The sequence below is a fragment of the Erpetoichthys calabaricus genome, chromosome 17 (genome assembly GCF_900747795.2).
Source record: "Erpetoichthys calabaricus chromosome 17, fErpCal1.3, whole genome shotgun sequence".
NCBI classification, from domain to species: domain Eukaryota; kingdom Metazoa; phylum Chordata; class Cladistia; order Polypteriformes; family Polypteridae; genus Erpetoichthys; species Erpetoichthys calabaricus.
In genome coordinates, this window is record NC_041410.2 from 17,961,421 (window position 1) to 17,983,289 (window position 21,869).

The 21,869-nt window shown below is 37.2% G+C and overlaps 1 protein-coding gene across 4 annotated transcripts in view; it reads right to left on the reverse strand.

Moving 5' to 3' along the window:
- Positions 1–1,485: 1,485 nt before the first annotated feature.
- The window catches only part of rab27a (RAB27A, member RAS oncogene family), a 71,339-nt gene continuing 50,955 nt past the window's right edge, over positions 1,486–21,869 (reverse strand). For 3 of the 4 annotated variants that reach the window (XM_028823699.2, XM_028823696.2, XM_028823698.2), the window contains 5 exons: positions 15,280–15,452; positions 13,559–13,644; positions 11,376–11,479; positions 7,679–7,802; positions 1,486–5,458 (listed from right to left, as the gene is read on the reverse strand). In XM_028823699.2, coding sequence (XP_028679532.1) covers positions 5,260–5,458; positions 7,679–7,802; positions 11,376–11,479; positions 13,559–13,644; positions 15,280–15,432 — 666 coding nt within the window. In that variant the 5' untranslated portion in view covers positions 15,433–15,452 and the 3' untranslated portion in view covers positions 1,486–5,259. The remainder of the gene's footprint in view (positions 5,459–7,678; positions 7,803–11,375; positions 11,480–13,558; positions 13,645–15,279; positions 15,453–21,869) is intronic. The other variant, XM_028823700.2, reaches the window with a different exon arrangement.

Below are 21,869 nucleotides of genomic sequence, written 5' to 3' on the forward strand. Positions count from 1 at the left end.
CCTAATAGCTAGTGTGTGTCTTGAGTGCACTGGCATAAAAATGGCTGTCATTGCATCACCCAGGTGGATGCTGCATATTGACGGTGCTTGAAATGGTTCTCCACCATCTGTGTAGTGCTTTGAGTGTCTAGAAGAGCACTATATAAATGTAACTTTATTTTTTTTGTTTTAAAAAGTTTATCATTCAGAAATTTTTGCACTAGGATAACAAGCTGCTTTGCATCGCCATCTTAGAGTTGGATGACAAGGCATATCACACGATCTTCATATCACTTGACCAGCAACAGTTATGGCAACAATCATCAAAGTGTCCGTAGCCACTTAAAAACTCATTATAGTGCCCATAAAAACCAACCCTTCCCAAAATGGCATCTAGATCAGTGTTTCCCAAACTTGGTCCTGGGGGCACACTGTGGCTGCAGATTTTTGTTCCAACCAGATTCCTAATCAGTGACAACACCTGATAACGCTGATCTCATTTAATTAGCTGGAATTATTTTTCTTTTATTCGACATTCAGAACAGCACAGCAACATGATTTTTACATTTATAAGACATTTAGAAATAGGTCTGCTTCTGCTATAGATTTAAATGCTTAACTCTGTTTTGTTGATTTCATTATATTTTGCCCTTTCTCTGTGAATTTTTCCCCTTCGTTGTATCTTATCAATGACAGTTAAAAATGAGCAGAGCAGACACGCTAGCATACATTGAATAATCAAAGGCTGTACCTACTTTAACATCAGACCCATTAATTAGTAAATAATGAATTAATTAAACAATTAGAACACCTAGAAAAGTAGAATGAAAATAAAGATGAAAATACATTATTCCCATAAAATTGCTTGGTACATTTTAATATATAATTTCTTTTTTTTTTTACCAAACTTAGTTTTCTAATTTCTATATTGTTCCCAAAACACATAACTTGGGAAATAACACATCACTTAATTAGCCCAGGAGTCCAATTAAAAACAGAAGCTGGTTGAAACAAAAATCTGCAGCCACAGTGTACCCCCAGGGCCGAGGTTGGGAAACACTGATCTAGATGACGTCACCATCAGAATAGAAATGAAACATTAAAAATGGTCAGAAATCTTCCAAAAACAGTACATACAGTACAATAGTCTGAGGTGACATAATCGGGATTCTTCACAGAAACAAGCTAATTGAAATCCGGCCTGAAAATATTGCTTAAGCAGCTTAAAATAAAGAAACAACATCTGAACAAAAACTTGCAGCCACTGTGGCCCTCCAGGACCAAACTGGAGTACCCCTGTTTTACACTATGGACAACTGAATAGAAACAGTTGGCATTTATCGGGGTACTAATGTTTCCTCTGTGTGTTAAAGAAGTGGGTGTTTGGTCAATTGTGAAATGGGCAAATTACCTGCGAGGACAATAAACATGCAACACATCAGCATTTGTTTGTAGCTTACCTGAAAAAATTAGTAAAACAAAAAAATAAAAGAACTTGACACAAAAAAGATTTAAATATTGAACACATTTTATTATAAATGCAGTTCTGGTAAAATACAGTTCTGTTATGTAACCTAGCAGACAAGCTTATACAATCTGAGATAAAAATATTTGTGCATCAATTCTATATAGTTTTCAAATCTACAAAATTCACCAGACCTGCAATGGAGAAAAAAAAGTATCCAGTGTTTTTACAGCATATGAAAGAATAGTTTTACGCATTAAAAATATTTAGATACATTTTGTAAAAGTGCTTTTTAATGCCATGTATAGATTTCTCAAATACCAACACATTAACACCACTAAAATAGCACAATAAGTTGGTATTCTCTAAAATCCCACCCATCCAAAAGAATACATGGTCCAAAAACCTAGTGTGAAAATAATTGCAAATGTGCACATAACACAACCCAGCTTCATACTTATTTACTGTAGACCATGAGTGCACTTATTTTACATAAAATTGTTGTGAAATATTCTGACATCCTTATTAGGAGATTTTTTTGGGAGTGGATTTCTAAAGTAAAACAATACATCCATTGTCAGACCCACTTAATCCAACTCAGAGTGGCAGAGGACAAAGCCTATCCCAGCATTACTGGGCTCAATGCAGGATGGGACAGCAGTGTACTGTTGGTAACACTTGCTCACAAACCCAGACTCACTCATGCCAGGCCAATTAAGTACCTGAATTAAAAAGAAAATGATTGTTTACAATTTTATATCTGAATGCATGCATGTAGAAACCTATTTAGATGTTACATATGCACACTCAAAATTCTATCTGTACATTCTGAATATATACAGTGATCCTTTTATAAACAATATATACTAATGAACAGTAAAAGCTTTTTATTTCAATATATATTTGCATAAAAATGTGTAAACTACTGATACATACACACGCACGTATACATACAGACTTATATATATTAAAATGTGTGTGTGTGTTTAATTGACCTGAGGCCCTGGTATTTGGGTAAGCAGAATTAGATTGATTTAATAAATATTTGAATGTGTTTGTGTAACTCTTTATATAATAGAGTACTATATCAATTTTGATGAGAACAGGCAATTCAGCATATTCAGAGGGTAAATCAAAAAGTAAAGTAACGACAACAGATAGAAGCTAATACAATACAAAACACTCACAATAGCTTATAGGTAGTTCGAACACGCACAGTGCAGTACTCTGCTGTTAGTCTCGTTGAAGCCAAGGTCAAATGAACACGGACGCTCTGCTGCGGTATTGCACCATTGTTGAACAACATGCCGTAGTGAGATTTCTTTGGGAAAAGGGAGTGAAACCTGCTAATATTCATTGGAGGATGTTGTCTTGTGAGTTAATAAGCTGTTTGGGTACTCATCTTGTAGAAACTTTACAGTAGCCCAAGTCATCATGTGCAATCCACAGCTGATAGCCAAATCTGCAGTAAGAGCAGTCAACGTAATCTGTCCGTCTTCCCTGATGAAGGCATTTGCCATGTTGATGTGGGCTTGCGTGAGTGAGTATGAGATTCAACCAGATTGAGCTTTGTCGGTTACACTGGTACTTCTTGCTGTAAACCTTTCTACCCGTTCATACATTTTGCATCGAGTCATGCTGTTTTCACTTCCATACTTAGCCAACATCCTTCAGTTTCACTCACTTTACCCAAAGAAATCTCACTATGAGGCATTGTTCAACAATGGTACAATCCTGTAGCAGAGTGTCCATGTTCAGTTGACCTTAGCTTCAACAAGACTAACTGCAGAGCGCTGTGCTGTGCGTCTTCAAACTACCCATAGGCCACTGTGAATGTGTTGGATTGTGTCAGCTTCTGTCCACTGTCATTACCGTGTAATTTACAAATTGCCTTTACTTTTTGATTTACCCTCGTTTACATACATGTGCACACCCATTTGGAATTCTATTAGTACAAATGCAAAATATATGGACCACTTATAGATTTAGAGCGTCATTTTTGTCACACCTTCCACCTATTATTAATCTATCACAATCCAGATTTGGGTCATGCGAACTGTAGCATTGGGCATAAGAGGGGAATCAACCCAGAACAGTGAAACATTTATATGTACAGTATATCCAATACAGTATATGTTTATGAAAGTGATTACTATGTATATACCCACACAATTCAATAATTCTGTTTAGTCATGTCACTGTAGATCTCAATTGTACTACATAAATGTACATGACCATGTAGACACACAGTACAGAACAAAGTATGAGTCTGGTATATTTTTTTCTTTCTGGTTTAGGGTCTGGTGTACATACATTATGTCTGGATATAGTGTATGCTTTAAAACTAATTCAAAGGAAAGTCTGAACAATAATTTCTGAAAGAACAGGCAATAATTTATTTTTGGCTATAGAGAGGGGAAATAAATTCAAATACTAATTTAAAGTTGACTATAACATTTTAATAAATAAAATATTGTGTGGATAGCTTTATATAGATACACTAAAATATGGCTTACATATTTGGCATTGACAGTGTTTTGGCAATAATACAGTGTGTTATAAAAAAGAAACATGAACAAATGTCACTCACCCTCCTAATTTAGGCACATTTTGAAACCCAGAATCAAGACTGATTTATATTAAACGCAAAACAGGACAAAAAAAAAAAAAAAAAAAAATCACATAATCATGTAGTTGAATGATTTCCCCTGATGCCACCTTAACAGAAAACTAATTATCCCAATAGACAAGTAAACCCAATGTTGTCCAAGTAACACAAGAGTTGAGTTTTTTTGTTTTAAAATATAGCTGCAGTTATTCCTTTTAATCATTTAAACTAAAGGGCACCACAAAGGCATCAACAGCTTTTTCTATCCAATTTACAATCTAGATGTCCCAAAGGTGCCTCAGGCACAGAATGCTCTAGGTCTTTATCACCAGTATTAGGGTGACTCACTCGGACATAGTCTGCCCTGATTCCTGTTGAAATACAAGAAGGTTTAGAGGTTTAAATAGAATGGCTCTGCTGATGCTGAAAATAAAATACTTAATGATAATGTTAAACACTTCTAGGGATCTATCTGCCATTCAAAGACGACATTTTACAAAAAGCAGAAAAGTTTTAATAACAATTAAAAAATTACAATATGAATTTCCCAAAAATCTTATGCTGTTATCAATTTCTCAAATTACCAGAGAAACAAGACAAGTGAACAAGAAGTACTTTGTGGTTCTGTGCATAGGCTGAAGTTTAGTCTTCACCAAAGAAAAAGAAAGGTTCTCCTGACCCCTAATGCTCCATCGGTGTGAGAGGTGAAATTTGGCTAATGATTGTGCGACCATTTCCCTTCACTTACACCTCTGTAACGGTCATGAAAAGCTTCACTTAGATATTATTAACATTTCAGGATACTCAGATGGTCATCCTTTTTTTTTTTTTTTTTTTTTTTTTACTTAATTTGTAACTTTTACTCAGTTTTTCACAATAGACCTGTCAAAATAATTTGCTCTTATCCATCTAGACAATGATTTCCAGGATTTGTGAAGGATAAACTTCAGCCATTTGATGTTTAGTCTGCTTCCACCCACACCCCAGAGTATCTGCATGACTGTATACTAAAAACACACTAACTAGCTAGAAGACATGTGCTACAAATGAGAAGACCTGCTGCCCACAAACCCTACAGTCTACTCTTCTTTTGGAATGGTTGGCCACGTAGGGATACTGACCCCTGGTAATGGAACAGAAAATCATCATGTCCATAACCACAAGTATACTACTCAGAAACACCACTTCACACACAAGGTGGACATGACTAACAGCTACATTTGCCCTGGTCTTTGCTGTTACTGAGCTGCTCTGTAGAGCTGTGGCCATTTGATTGCATTACTCCTTCAGGTATCCAAGATTTGTCCACACACCGTTCCATTCTCTTCATGATTAAATCCAAGAGAACTTCCACTGCCTGGCTCACATTTTGGCCACTTGAAGCACTAGTCTCAAAGTAAGGAATACTAAATGAAAGAAAAAATAAAGCAGCTTATTAATTTTGTAACATTTTATAATTGTACACAGTACTATACATACACAACAAAGTTGTCACAAAAAGAAATTTGAACTTTTTCCACAAGGTGGCAGTACTGCCAAAAATAACATCACCTAAATTGTATTCTGACGGTTGGTTGAGAGCATTTTTAACCCAACTCTCATATTAATCTATTTTAGGGAGTTCAAGAAGTACAAAAATATATGCAGACACAGAAGCCCAAACCATCTGGATAAATAAAAAAGGCCGGCTGTTTTATTTGTATTACTTCAACAGCCATAGGAGCAAATAAAAAGTAAAGATTGGCACTCCTGGTAATGCTACATACTATTTTGTTATGCAAGTCTACATGTGCAGTGTCCTGTGTCAGTCTGGATTGTACAATTAAGGCGCCATTAGGGTCTGCTTTTCAACTGCACTCATAGTGAAAACTGTGCAGTAGTTAAGTTGTTTTGAAAGTTCAGACACACTCTTTCAGTTATACAATATCCTGGGACCATATGTTGGATTAAACAAAGTTAGGAAGAGAATGTGCTGATGGCTGAGGAAAAGTGCTTTAGTCAAAGAAAAGTGCACAGACGAGTGGTGAAAGACATGTTTTCCCTAACACGGTTGTTCTGATGTCATAGTGTTGGGCTATGGCAGGTAAGTGCTGTCAATGGAGAACTCTAAATGAAGATGAAAAGAACATACATCCCCAAAGGAGAATCTGCAGAACTCTTCCTTTATTTTGTAGTGCCCATGCAATCCCATGTGGAGGCCAAATTTTAAATGACAAAAACAAAGAAGTGGTAGACACATTGTTTTAATAACTAAAAACTTTCTCTGACAGCAAGAAACTTGTGGAATAAATAATTACTTTCAATATGCACCAAATGTTATGACAATTAACCTTTGCAAAATGTTGTGGTGTTAAAATTGAGGTCCTTTCGGGATCAGAGTTCAGACCACTGCACTTTTAAATTTATATGAATGACCTTAACAAAAAAAATACAACTAGCAGGCTGGTTAAATGTGCAAGTGACACTAAACTACGTGGAATGGTAGAAACCCCGAGTGTCAGTAAAATCATTCAGACCTGGACAAAATTTAGAATGGGGCAGATATGTGGAAGATAAAATACATTTTATAAATGTAAATTACACACAGGATAGGATTACATAGTGAAAGGTCTGAAATTTGAAAATAAATATCATCTCAGACTTGAGAATTGTCTGAACTTGTCACTGTTTACATCCAGACAGGGCACAAAAGCAAATATTAAGGCTAATAGGTCATTTATTTATATACTGCACTACACACTCCATTGACTAGAAATCAAGCAAGGTATTGTGTGTGGTTTTTGTCTCTGTATTAAAACATGTACAAAAAAACACTGATGAAAATCCAAAGAAGAGAAACTACAGTGATTCCTGGACTACAGCATGTAAGCAACAAGGGAAAAAAACATGTGTCTTTTATCTGAGGTACAACTGAAAACCTGTACACTCTCTTTCTAAGAAAGAAAAAAAAGTTTATTAAAAATAGACATCAAAAAGGTTAAAGCTGATAGGTCTCAAATGTTTAAAAACAAATGTACTGTTAAATTGTCTTGTTTTCTTAAATGCTTACTCTGGACACATAAATGGTGATAATTGCAGTAGTGTAGTGGTTATCAGTGCCCCCCCAGCCACTGTCCATATGCAATCTGCACACTCTCCCCATATAAGTCAGTTTTTTTTCCCTCTCATATTCCCAAAGACATACGTGCTGGTCAGGCTGACTGGCAATTCCAAACTGTTCCAGCCCTACAAACACTGAATTGATCTAATAAGAATGAGAATGACCGACTAGAACAAAAATATTATTTATTTCATTTACTAAAAAACACATTTCAAGGAATATCAAACTACCTGCAGATTAAATAAAAATGTGCATGCATCTTTTTACGGAACTCTGATTATCTTAATATTTTGCTTTTATTCAAGATCTCACCTTCTTTAGTTTGCTGTAAGATACTCCACCCAATCTGAAATTCCAGGACTTTGTTTACATTGTTAGGATTATATTTGCTTTTTTGGCAGATTTAACATTCCTGGTTTCTGTTTCACATGTGCAGTAAAAGCATCAGCAAAGGCAAACAATATTCTTGTGGCCTCTGCCCTCTTAGTAAACTTTACAAAACAGGCTGGTAACTTTAGTTCCTTACCCATATTTATCTGCAAGTTCCTTGGCTTCTTCTTCCTTCACTGCTCTCTGATCAGTCAGATCACACTTGTTGCCACACAGCACTATATCTGGATTTTCACAATACGCATGCATCTGTAACTGACCTACAGAAATAAGCCACAAGGTTTCAAAAGAAATCAATCACACCACATTCAACCTTCATGAATTATGCAATGCAGACAATTTCCCCATATTATGTAGAGTTCTTGTAAAATTAAGCTGAAATTGTAAAACATGTTTTCAATAGTGAGGAGTTATTTGTATGCTCAGAAATAATTTCCTGATTGTTTCTGTACATCTTATGTTCCCTAAAGGGGTATGGTACTTTAGTGCAGTTAAAAATCTTAAATTTAAGCATATATGTTGTTCTTCTGTATAAATATTGCTCTTAAATAATACGTTAGCTTTGCATAAGAGCATGATTTTGTGTAAATTAATAAAAAATAAACAGTTCACAATGCTATATTCACATTACTATATACTGAATATTACTATATTCAGCAACAGCACATTTGAGTCATCACTCCTCTGTCATTGATCAGGTCTCAGTACCATGTAAGAAAATATTAGTCGGTTATGCTGTGGTGAAGACAATTGTTATGTTAAATAAAATAAAAAACACACTAATTCGATTAAAAGTTGTCAAAAGTCACTCCAAAAATAAAACAGTATAGTCTAGTGGTCAACATGCTTTAGGTCGTGTCCTGCGGTGGGTTGGCGCCCTGCCCGGGATTGGTTCCTGCCTTGTGCCCTGTGTTGGCTGGGATTGGCTCCAGCAGACCCCCGTGACCCTGTGTTCGGATTCAGCGGGTTGGAAAATGGATGGATGGATGCTTTAGGTCATTTCCCACCTCAGCGGGACTACGAGACCTACAGCAAGGCACGTAATTGGTCTTTGCTTCTAATGTATGAACAAGGGTCCCTTTGTTAAGATGTGCTCTGTTAAATAACATAGAAGAAAAGTACAAAACTGTATACAGGTAAACTATACCATAAATCTACAGACCGTTCCCAATTTACACATGGGTTATGTTTCTGAAAAAACTGCACAAGACAATTTATACATATGTCACAGTGTCTATAACAATTATTGTCTGTAACAATGCACAAAAATGCAATACATACATACATACATACATACATACATACATATTATACAGCTGAATAACCTTAAAATAAAATGTCCAAATAGTTTCTGTCGTACATAGTAGAGGTAGGGAGAGGACACTACCCTGTTTAATGCATTTTACTAATACTTGCACAACAAAATGTATTGATTCTACCTTTCTGTAGTTGGGTTTGCTGTGCTGCAAAGAGTCAGGCAGAGGACAATATTTGCATCAAAAAAGTCTATGTAAGGGTAATGCTAGTATCTTGTGGTACTAAAATTAATATAAGCAGTAGATATGTGATCCCAGCATCATTTCAATGCTTGGATTAAATAAATAATAAAATAGCTAGAATACAGTGTACTGCTTTAGTGCCGAAGAATAGTGCTTACTATTGACTACTTTATTCATACATTTTTTTTAAACCAGACTATCTGCTAAAGCTCTCTAGTCCTACCAGTGCAAGGTGGAACATCAGCCCTAGATGAGTATACTAATGTATACTTTCACTCTCTCTCTGCCAACTTAAAATTGTCAATTAACACAATTTGCAAGTCACCGGAATGCAAAAGAAAATCAGAGCACCTGGTGAAAAACCCACAAGTGTACATGGAGAAGACACAAATTCCGCACAGGTAATGACAGGAGCAGAATTTAAACTTGGGTCCTTGGTGATGTCAAACCAGTGCGCTGCCCACTATGCTATTTATTCCTCCTAAATTTCAAAGACATTCATGTCATGTTAATTGCCAATTCTAAATTGTCCCTGTGTGAGTGTGCATGTGGCAAGCTGCCTTCTTGTCTGCGGTCAGTTCCTGTGTTAAGTTCAAAGCTTCGAGGATGGAAGCTCCAGCTCCCATGACCCCAAACTGGATTATGCAGTTAGAGAAGGTTTTTATGCATATACAAATATACAGTCATGGCCAAAGGTTTTGAGAATGACACAAATATTGGTTTTCACAAATTTTGCTGCTTCATTGTTTTTAGATCTTTTTGTCAGTTGTTTCTAAGGTATACTAAAGTAGAATTACAAGCATTTCAGAAGTTTCAAAGGCTTTTATTGACAGTTACATTAGGTTTATACAAAGAGTCAATGTTTGCAGTTTTGGCCCTTCTTTCTTTTTCAAGACCTCTGCAATTCGCCCTGGCAGGCTGCCAATCAACTTCTGGGCCAAATCCTGACTGATGGCAGCCCATTCTTGCATAATCAATGCTTGGAGTTTGTCAGAATTGGTGGGGTTTTCTTTGTCCACCTATCTCTTGAGGATTGACTACAAGTTCTCAATGGGATTAAGGTCTGGGGAAGTTTCCTGGCCATGGACCCAAAATTTCGATGTTTTGTTCCCCGAGCCACTTAGTTGTCACTTTTGCCTTATGGCACGGTGCTCCATCATGCTGGAAAAGGCACTGTTGGTCACCAAACTGTTCTTGGATGGTTGGGAGAAGTTGCTCTCAGAAGATGTTTTGGTACCATTCTTTATTCATGGCTGTGTTCTTAGCAAAATTGTGATTAAGCCCTGTACTCCCTTGGCTAAGAAGCAACGTCAGACATGAATGGTCTCAGGATGCTTCACTGTTTTCATGACTGATGGTAGCGCTCACCTTTTCTTTTTTTCAGATATCCCAAACAATCAGAAAGGGGATTCATTAGAGAAAATGACTTTACCCTGAGTCCTCAGCAGTCCAATCCCTGTACCTTTTGCAGAATATCAGTTTGCCCCTGATGTTTTTCTTGGAGAGAAGCGACTACTCTGGTGCCCTTCTTGACGCCAAACCATCCTCCAAAAGTCTTTGCCTCACTCACACCTCCCTGCTGCCATTCCTGAGCAAGCTCTGCACTGGTGGTGCCCCCATCTTGTAGTTGAATCAACTTTAGGAGATGGTCCTGGTGCTTGCTGGACATTCTTGAGCACCCTGAAGCCTTCTTCACAACAGCAATGGAAATCGGTTTTTTGAGATTAAGTTCATTTTCACGGCAAAGAGGGACTTTGCAGTTAATTGCAATTCACCTGATCACTCTTCATAACATTCTGGAGTAAATGCAAATTGTCATCACAACAACTGAGGCAGCAAACTTTGTAAAAATTAATATTTGTGTCATTCTCAAATCTTCTGGCCACAACTGTATACACATACACACACACAGACACCCACACACATACATAGTATACACACACACACAGACATTACATACACAGACTTAAGTCATACAAAAAAGCAATATGTTAAAATTGATGTTAAATGTCTACATCTCTTACTGAAATGAAAAAATATTGCAATTAAATATTTGTACAATTTAATAATACAGTAAATGTGTTAAACATTCTCTTCGGGGATTTTTCCTGCCTTGCACCCTATGCTTGCTGGGATAGGCTCCAGCTTCTGCAAAACCCTGCTCAGGAAGAAGTGGAATTGAAAGACGGATGAATGGATGGGTTAAATGTGTTAAATACATATATTGAATAAAGTGTCTTCAAGCATATGGATATATGCTATAAACATTGCTTATTTATAATCAATTCTATAACTTAAAAACAAAACAATAAAATGTAAAAAATGAATACTTACTCATCCAGTTTCTGACATTAAGGAAGCTTTGCTCACTTGTGAGATCAAAGAGCAAGAGAAATCCCATTGCATCTCTGAAGAATGCTGTCGTCAAACTACGAAATCTAGTATATGGAAAAAAGATTATTATTTTTTTTTAAAGTAAAATAAAATAGATAAAAAAATGACATGACAAAACTTAATTTGGTATTTTCCAATCAGCAACAATAAGTGTAATGTTCCAAATTTTGTTACAAAGCAATACCGTATAGGACCTGTACCATATTTATGAACCAACAAATGACAGAGTTTAACTACAAACAATAACTTGATTTGTGTTTTTTTCCTTTTGCTGCTGCTGCTATTTATCATGTAAAGTGACATAGTCAGCCTACAGTTCAAGTCACACTTCCTCACAGACTGAAAACTCGATACATTCAAATCTCAAGTGCTGCTTGAGTGAGATCTTTCTCATTAAATGCAGGCAACTGTCACTTGTTCTATAAATAACTACTTTAGTGTAATATGTTAGGACAAGGGAGGTATTGGTCAAGACAGCAGTCCACTTCCAAAGCCATCCATTGCCTGCCAAAATCTGTTTAGTCCAACTAATGGGTCATGTTGCCAGGATAGTTCCATGACTACAATGGACACAAAGCAACAGCAAACTACGGACAGGGTCCTGATATACTGTATATGGGGCCAATTTAGAGTCACCTATAAACCATCCTTAATAACAATAACATTTACAAATAGTGTAGCTCAAAATGTTTTATAAATTGTAAAAGTAAAATTACAATTAAAAAAGTAAATATGGTAAATGGGAGGAACATGCAAATTCACAGACAGTGAACTGATTAAGATATGAGCGCATGACCTTTGAATTGTGAGGTGGGACTCTAAAATAGACAAATACTTGAGAGATTAAAACTATCAAATCGTGCAAGTTCATAATCTACTAATTAGGCTATGTCATTACATGTTATATGACCTTAATTTAAACACTTCATATTTTTCCCCCGTACAGAAACAAAATACTGCTGCAACCACCAAACAAAATTTTAACAAGTGCTTAGCAATAAAATATATTATATATATATAGTCCTTGATTAGGTCCCTATACTCCTCCTCCTGCCCACTCCTGATGCAGCCCAGAAAGGGAAAGAGAAAACCAATGCATGTTCAATATAGGTTGTGTTTTCTTCATTTATTGTCCTGTGTATGTATATGCAAGGATATACAAATCTTTCATTATCCTTGTGTTATGAATAAACTGTAAGCGTCTTCGGGTTATTTGTTGTCAAATAATATATTGCTATGTTTGAGATCTTCTTCTTTTGGCTACTCACGTTAGGGGTTGCCACTGCGGATCATCTTCTGCCATATCTTTCTGTCCTCTGTATCTTGTTTTGTTACACCCATCACTTACGTCTCCTCTCTCACCACATCCATAAACCTTCTCTTAGGCCTTCCTCTTTTCCTCTTGCCCGGCAGCTCTATACTTAGCACCCTTCTACTAATATACCCAGCATCTCTCCTCTGCACATGTCCAAACCAACACAATCTCGCCTCTCTGACTTTGTCCTTCAACCATCCAACCTGAGCCAACCCTATAATGTTCTCGTTCCTGATCCTGACCATCCTTGTCACACCCAGTGCAAATCTTATCATCTTTAACTCTGCTACCTCCAGCTCAGTCTCCTGCTTTCTGGTCAGTGCCACCGTCTCCAAACCATATAACATAGCTGGTCTCACTGCCGTCCTGTAGACCTTCCCTTTCACTCTTGCTGATATCTGTCTGTTACAAATTACTCCTGACACTCTTCTCTACCCATTCCACCCTGCCTGCACTCTCTTTTTCACCTCTCTATTGCTATGTTTAAGATGAAAAGCAGAAAAAAATAAAAGTATTTGCGTGTACCTTCACCAATTTAAGAACTTTATACGGAGTGTTTAATTTCAGATATGAACAGTTACAGCACTGCGAGTTGATTTTCAGTCACCATGTAAATAACATTTCTACTTACTTCTGAAGTGCTTTTGTTTAGGACTAAAGTCATACTATACCTGATGCACTGTCTACTACAGCGGAGTCTTCAATAGCAAAAAAAAAAAACATTTTTTAAAGCACTTTTCTTATTTTATCCATTCTCTCCTAGAAAAGATGATAAAGGAAGGGTGTCGAGCTTTAGGAAATAACTTGCCTTTCCTGTCCGGCTGTGTCCCACAGCTGAAGGTGTATTCTCTGTCCTCTGCCAGAAACACCACCTGGTCCATTGGATTTATATACCTAATAAAAAAAAAAACACACATGCATTTAAAATGCACTTATTAAACTTAGTCATGGAGAAAAGGCCATATGAATAAATATTGACATTTGTCAATTACTGCAAACAGCTACAATATCACCTACTGTACACAGATCAGTGTTAAACAGGCTTGTTTTACACTGCTGATACTGAAATATAATTAGATATGTTTAATCTAGTAGTTATAGTCAGATGAACAAAACAGTCTCAGTTCTGCTAGTGTGGAACACAGGGTATGTCACGTAATGACAAATCTCCTTACTGATTTTATCCTTACACTACCATTGTAATAAGGTATAATAGGACAGAAATGCAGGGTCCAAGCAGCAGAAAGTCCTACAGTTCAGGAATACAATTATTTACTGATTTAGGATATATCGATATGAGGTTTTCAAGTACAATTTAAGGTTTATGTTAAAATGTTCATGTACTGAATTACACAGTAGCTTGAAACTGGGTAGCTTCGTAGTTAATCAGCAGCCACCTAACAAGCTGCATGAAATGCAATCTACCTGATGAGGTAGTTGCATTTAAACTGTTGAATGACCCATTACAGGTTGGTTCCCTCCTATACTCAAATTTATTACCTTCTACTTCCCACCTCTCCCACAGAAAGGTAAATGAGTGACTCAGAATGTTAGGCGTAGCTCAACCAGCAGCAGGCGCCGAAACAGATCACAAATCCCTCTTTAGTCTGCACATAAATGCTGTTTAGCTTGTGTTTGTGGATGGAAGGGGAAAAGGGTTGACTGTGTGGTTCTTAAATGGTGGAGGGTTTAAGCCCTGCACAGTGAGTGCAGGTATGAAACTGACAGTTGGGTAGCAGACACTTATATTACTGGATGATGATCAGAAAGGCTTGCCTCTTTTTCATGAGTTGACCACTAGATGAGGTTTTGAATCCACCTGCGCACAGAATACACAGTAATAATTTGGTCACTTCTCTAAGTACATTCCCAGCTAGTAAGTTTATAAAGCACACCCCAATATCTAAATCTATGATTCAAGAAAACACTTTCTGGTGGAATTAATATTTGTAACTAATACAAACGTATACTGTATATGTGTGTAATGTATGTATACAGTGGATGGATAACTACCAAGAAGTTTCCTGGGGAAGTAGCACAACCAGGATTGAGCTGGACAGCCAGAACTCTCACAAGATCTCAAGTAGAGAGACAGAGTGCCATTCTGGGAGCTGAAGATATATTGCCGATGCGAGTGTGGAAATCCAGTTGCCACTTGGGAGCAGTGGACCCTCTGTGTGAGTGTGCATAGGTGTGTTTCTTGGACAGTACAAGAGGGCACAAGATGTGTTCTACATAAAGTATTTCATGCTTTGCAAGAATCCTAAATTGATTGAGGCTAATGATGAACGACAAGATAGTACAAGACCTACTAGCTCATTAGAAAGGACACTAGTGTATATTAGATCAAGTGGCATACCTTTAGCATAATGTAGGGTTTAAGCTTACACCCCCCCCCCCCCCCCTCCCCTCAAAACAACTCCACCTGCAGGCGCAAAATTAAACTTTTTTGTATACCTTTTTTTTATGAGAAAATCCTGTTGAAGTCAAAATATCTACTGGAGTTAAAGAAAAGTGATCTCAACTCACCACTCTCTTCTCTCGGAAGTCGATGCCTACTGTTGTAATAAACTTGGAGTTGAACTTTGCATCTGTATATTGGTACAAGAAGGTGGTTTTTCCTACTCCTGAATCTCCCAGAGCTAAGAATTTGATGAGATAGTCATAGTCCCCATCAGACATAGCGACACTTTGGTTAGGACCTATAAGGCAGTCAAATATGGTAGAAAATGATTTTTAAAAATGACCATTTCCTTCAGTACAGCATTCTTTTTAAAACTACACTCCCCACTCCAAAGAAAGTGAGAATTTACAAAAACGTAGGGGGAAATTATTAGTGAAAATGAAGCCATTTCTTCTTTATGAAATAAACAGTAGTATAAATACTGTATATCATATGGTACCATTCATTCTGGGTCATGCAATGTTGAACATTTCTGTCACGCAGCCACAGAGTCCTGTATTCATATTCTGTTATCTATATGAATCTTGCATATTTTCCCCATATCTGTGTTGGTTTTTCAGTGGATACTGTGATTCCCTCTCACATCTCACAGATGGGTGTATTAGGTTAACCGGTTACTGCAAACTGTCCTGGTATGGTCAGTGAGTCCCTAAATAGACAGAAATGCCACCCAGGGTTGGTTGCTAACTCCCAAAGACTTTTTATAGCCAAAAACATTTCCACAAAAATGAACTAATCAACTTGTTCATTGTTCACATCATTCATAGGTATACTGCATTTATTGCACAACAAGAGCACTGGTAGATTATACAGGAAGTCAGCAGATGAAACTAAATCCGCAACCTTGCTGTTGCCAGTCTACTGCTTTAGCCTTTAGGCAGTACTACTGTCAACACAAATTAAGGTTTGTGCAATACCTTTCAAGAATCCTGTCTCAGATGGACTTGTCGTGGATCAGTTTCTTAATTTGGTCTGCTAAATATACTTAATAGCACTGTTCAGGTTTATTAATTTTTCTTCTCCAAAATTAAACTGTATATACTATGTAAATAGCCAAACCCAGTATAGGACTACAGTGCATCTGACTTACTGCAACAAGGGTAAGGTGCTATTCAAAGAGGGTATGTTTGAATCTGAATCACAAAATGTTATGACGTCACTGGATGTATATTTTACCTATAGTAATAATAATAATAATAATAATTTAAAAAGATGTAATCTTTGGGTTTTTGTTAAACACAGGTTTAAGGTACTTCAGGTGAAAAAGAGTAAGTACTTTGCATTAAAACAAGGACCTGATCTGAAGAACACATCCTAGACATATAATCAAGGAAAGGATTCAGTTCTCTTTTAAGAAAAAACTAAACAAACTGCTTTAAACACTCGGTGATTAGGAAACCAAAAGAGGAGGAAGGACTATAAAAGCTTGCAAGCAAAAAGATGTCATTCAGTCTAGTCTACTGCATAACATGTCTTAATAATAAGCATCGCCATAGCAAGGCTCTTTATAAATACAGACCGTTTTCACCACCAGTTTCTGTCATGGTGTTTCTAATTATTTGGATTACCAGTACACTCTCATATTTAAAGCAAACTTCTGATACTCCGCCTAACGTGAACACAATTTCTGAAGGACCTTGTCTTTTGTGCAGTTTTGATGGCTATCTGACGTTTGCTAGCACTCTTCCTTCTACTAGTCTATAATAAAACATTTCAGGATAACATTTCCTTATCTACATATTTAGGGTTACAGAGGCTGGAGCAAACAGAAACTCACCGTGGGTACAACACCAGTCTATCATCAGACCACTTATGCATAAACCCAAATGAGAGCAAATTAGAATCAACACAAAAACTAATATGTACCTCCTTAAAATGTGGGAGGAAAACCGGAAGCAAAACAAAGAAAAACATTCAGAAAAATGTAGATCATGTAAACCCACTAACACAGTGACCAGTCCAAAATATGAAGCCAGGACACAGGATCACTTAAGCACTGCACCACCATATCACTCCTTTGTCTGTAGATAAAACTCTATAATTTACAATATACTGATAAGAATTGGTCTTTATACAAAATTATCTTTGTGCAAAATCTAGCTTTTCATCATATCATAAAAAAGAAAAACAATTTATATACATTTTACACTTTTCTATTTAACATTTTGCTATACAATTAGGAAAACCATTAACTAACTGAAAACAATACTAGACTGTCCTTTAAGTAATACATTTTTACATCACTCCAGTCTTCTTTCATTCTTTTGTATTTGCAGTTTATATTTGAACTATACTCAAATAGCAGTGTTTTCTAAATGTACAGACCACAAATGCTGCAATTTTCCTCCATATTCAATTTGGAGAACACCTAAACCTAGATTTTGCAAGACTCTGTGTTGCAAAATAAAGGTTTACCATTAAGTCATCAAGCAACAGTAGGAACATATTACTAAAGCAGTCCAATTGTGGCATGTCACCCACACTCTTATAACGCAATGCCATTCTCTTCATTATTCAATGGTGTGTGGCTGTCAAAATCAGTTCCATGGAAGCTACAATGACTGGAAGTTTTTGGTGCACCCAGTTTCTTACCTAGAATTCAATTCTTAAGGATAATGTTACAGGATAATTATATGGCTCACTGATGGTTTCATTTTGGAATGTCACATGTTACTATCATTCTAGATTTTCCTTTTCTGTAGTGATTCTCTGTCCGTCACTTTTCTCAATCATTTTTAATTAAATATACTCATATGCAAACATGACCAAGTAAGCTGTTACTATCCTTATTATCCTTGAATCTCCTTGTTAAATGGATGTTAGCTAAAAAAGTAGAAATAAAAAGCTCCTAAAAAAGCTGTTTAGTGGTAAAAGTAAAATGCATCAGTTAAGGGCTTTTGAATATTAAGTAGCTGGCCAGAAATTAAGAAAAAACACTTTGCATTAAACCAGCAATAATGAGCTTCTGATTACGAAATTGTCTGACATTGAAATATATAGTCAGGACAACTGTCCAGGAGCAAAGTTCAACACCCCTAGCTTTGCGGACGAAGCTTTGGACTACAAATCATGAGGCTGCTGGTTCAAGCTCACCCACTACAACCAGATCACTGTAAGCAGGTCAGTTAGCATCTTTGTGCTCCAACTGGAAAATAAATACATAAACATTTGCGCTGTAATGAAAATGAAGTGGTTTGGAATGGTGCTAGTTATAGAAAGGTGATGCAGGAAATAAAGTCTGCTCATTTACCTCTCTATTATAAAAGGAAATCCTGAGACAAGACTTTTTCAAAGAGATAATTTCAGGTCCCATGAGACAAGACTTTGGCCAAGGGATTTTTTCAAGTCACGCCCTCCTCTCAACTATATTCAACCACACCCATGGTCCTCTCACCTCTCATTCATGTGAATGCTTTTGACAGACACAGTTCCTGCTCTCTCAGCTCTTATAAATTTTACGCTTTCCTCACTTTAGGTTCCCAATAAAAGAAGACTTATTATGTCCATATCTTATTGTAGAATTTCATCCAGGAGGGTTATTAACAGAAGAAGTGAGTACACGGGCAATCCTAACACCGAGAAATGATGAAGTCAAACAATTTAACGCGAAAATTGTTGATCAGTTACACAGCAAATTGGTTAAATGCATATCAATAGACTATTCTGAAACAGTTGGTGGTGATTGTGCAGAGGATGAAAGCATCAACTTACAATATCCTGATGAACATCTATAACCATTAACACCGTACAGTCTTCCATTGCACGAATTACTGTAGAAAGAAGGATGTGAAGGATGTGTCCAAGAAAGGTAATGTAGTACATCTCCTGCAGATAACATTAGACACCAAAGGGGATCTTGATATGCCATTTGTATTAAAACATTAACAGTTTCCCGTTAGAATAGCTTTTGTAAAGACAATTAACAAATCACAGACACAAATGTTCAAAAAAGTTGGTTTACTTATTAGAGAGAAAGAAATGAAATTAATTCACGGGCAGTTACACGCTGCGTTGTCACGATGGAAGTCCAAATATAGAATCAAAATTCAATACGATATTGACAAAAATTTTATTGTTGTTTTTACTGAAGTTTTACAGTAACTGTGCAAGTTTAAAAATTATTTGCGTGTTAATTTCGAAACCAAACAGAACAAAATCATATTACTCAACAAATAACTCTAATGCAACATGAGACATAATTTACTTTCAAATGATTACGTTTTACTATGTTTTAATATGGTTAATTACTCGCTGTAATTTAAAATAATTCTACTATGCATATGTAACAATTCCCATGAAAATAATCAGTTTAAATTGTACCTCCGCATCCCCAAGCACATGCGGCTGAACTGCAAAGTGGCTAGCGCATAGTGCCAGCCCAGGGGTTGGCAAACGAAGCGAGTAGGGGGCAAAGCAACCAAAGTGACTAGTAGTAAACCTTTATTTTCTTTCTTTGTTTAGAGTGTACAAGAGAATATGATGGAGATCTCTACTTGTTTTCAGGCTATATATTTAAAATATGGACATCCTGGCATAATTTGTTGCATACTGTAATGTTATCTTAATGTATTATGTATGGCCACCAATGCCCTCCCTATTAAATATTCCAAATACTCTCCAGCAGTTTTCCTAATACCAAATGATGCAGAAATCCAAGTCAAAATAACAAAATCTTCCTTCCCGCAACAAGGGGCCATGGAATGTATCACAGCCTGTCTTTATCATATGACTTCCCCGTGAGTGTACTAGTAAGTGGGTTCAACATTCTTTACAGTTTCCCCGATCAGTTTATTCTCATCCTTTGTGTAAGCTGCTTATAAGCTAAGTAGAGATCAGCCCACACTGCAAAAGTGTCTGCTGCACTTCAGCCAACACTCACATCCTATTAAACAATGGCAACCTGTCAGCATTTAGGGAGCCATTTGCTGAGTAAAAAGGAAGTTCTGTCACTTTCCCTAGAACAAAGGAATTTTGTTTCTGAAGATTCTGAAATTTTTTAAACACCAAGAAGCATATTTTAGTGGACATTTGACAGAAAACAGGATTAAACCATTCATCCATTTTCTAACTTACCTATTCTGCTTGGTGTCATGAAGAACGACTGTCTATTCTGGTAGCACTATGCACAAAAGGGGGAAGTAACCCTGGATGGGCACCAGTCCATGAAAAGGCACACTAATGCACTCACACATTCATAATCATGAGCTAGCCTAACGCACATCTTTAGGCTACAAGACATAAATCTGGAGAATAACCTACACAGATGCAGGATGAGCATAGCAGCTTCAAACAGTGTAAAAGGCGCTATATAGCGCCCGACCCGGCACAGACTCAGGCAGAGGCACGTACTTAAATAAAAGACTCTTATTACTCTTCAGTCGTGGGGCACGCCTTCCCCGTGTCCCACAGGCCCAACACAGTCCCAAATACAGTCCCAATTAGCCCAACAAACCACACTGCTTCTCTCCCACCACTCCACCACAAGCTTCGTCCTCCTTCCTCCCAACTCTGGCTCCCTCGAGTGGTGGTAGCTGGCCTTTTTTATACCCCACCCGGAAGAGGTCCAGGTGCTTGATTACCTGGCCCTAATTGACCTTCCGGGTGGGGCTGACGAGTCGACCAGCTGGGCTGGAAAGTCCATGCAGCTCCCCCTGGCGGCCATCCAAGCCCCCAACCAGGCTGTGGAGGACTCCATCTCCCATGGAGCCTTGCGCCAGGTTGGGGAATCATCGTCCACCAGGGAGGCTGCCACCAAGCGTCCCGGGGGAGGTACTGAGCTGCACATGGTGGCTCCCCCGGAATAGATGCAGCAGGGGCGTCCCTGCCGGGCATGGGACCCGGCTGTCCTTCACAACAGACAGACAGTGAACCATCATGGGATTAAAGCACAAGACTCCACAGATGTGAGGAAACAACACTAACTACAGCACTATATGACAGGAGCAGGAAACCAAGTACTTAAAAAAAACAGAGAGTAAAAGTCAAATCTTTGAAACAAACCATAAAAAAATTGTCATCTACAATATAAGCAGAATCCACCTCAATAAATAAACTGGGAAACAGCCTGTAATGAACTGGAAAGGAATTCAAGAACAAGAGAATTGTTCTTAATGTGTGAATATAAACTAAAATGTGTACCCTGCTTATCACTGGCTATAATAGAAAACCATTTGGTCAAGTATTTGTACTATTTGCCTGCTGTTACAGATCATTGTTTAATAAGGCAGCACCTTTAAAGGGATTTGTGTGTCTAATTATGAAAGATTAATGTTCAAAAATAACATTGCTTTTTAAAGCAGTTTCATGGCTGATCAAACAACATAGTAACATTTTTCATCCTGTTTTACACATCGACAGATGTCCCATCTAGGGTTGAGTCCTACCTTGCAACAAATACTTCCAGGATAAGATGTACACTTCAAAGTTCACAAAACACGATTAAACAAGTTCATTAAATTGACTGATAAATATATTTTCTTCTACATTGAAGAAAATAATTCTCATAATTCAGACTGAATACCAAAAGGATCAGAGTTCACACAGGACCACAGGCTCACTAGGTGTCCTTTTCTATTAATGTATCAATTGTTTATATACTGTATAGATGCATTTTCCTAATAACTGCACTATAAGGTGTAGTTTTTGGGGAGTGGAG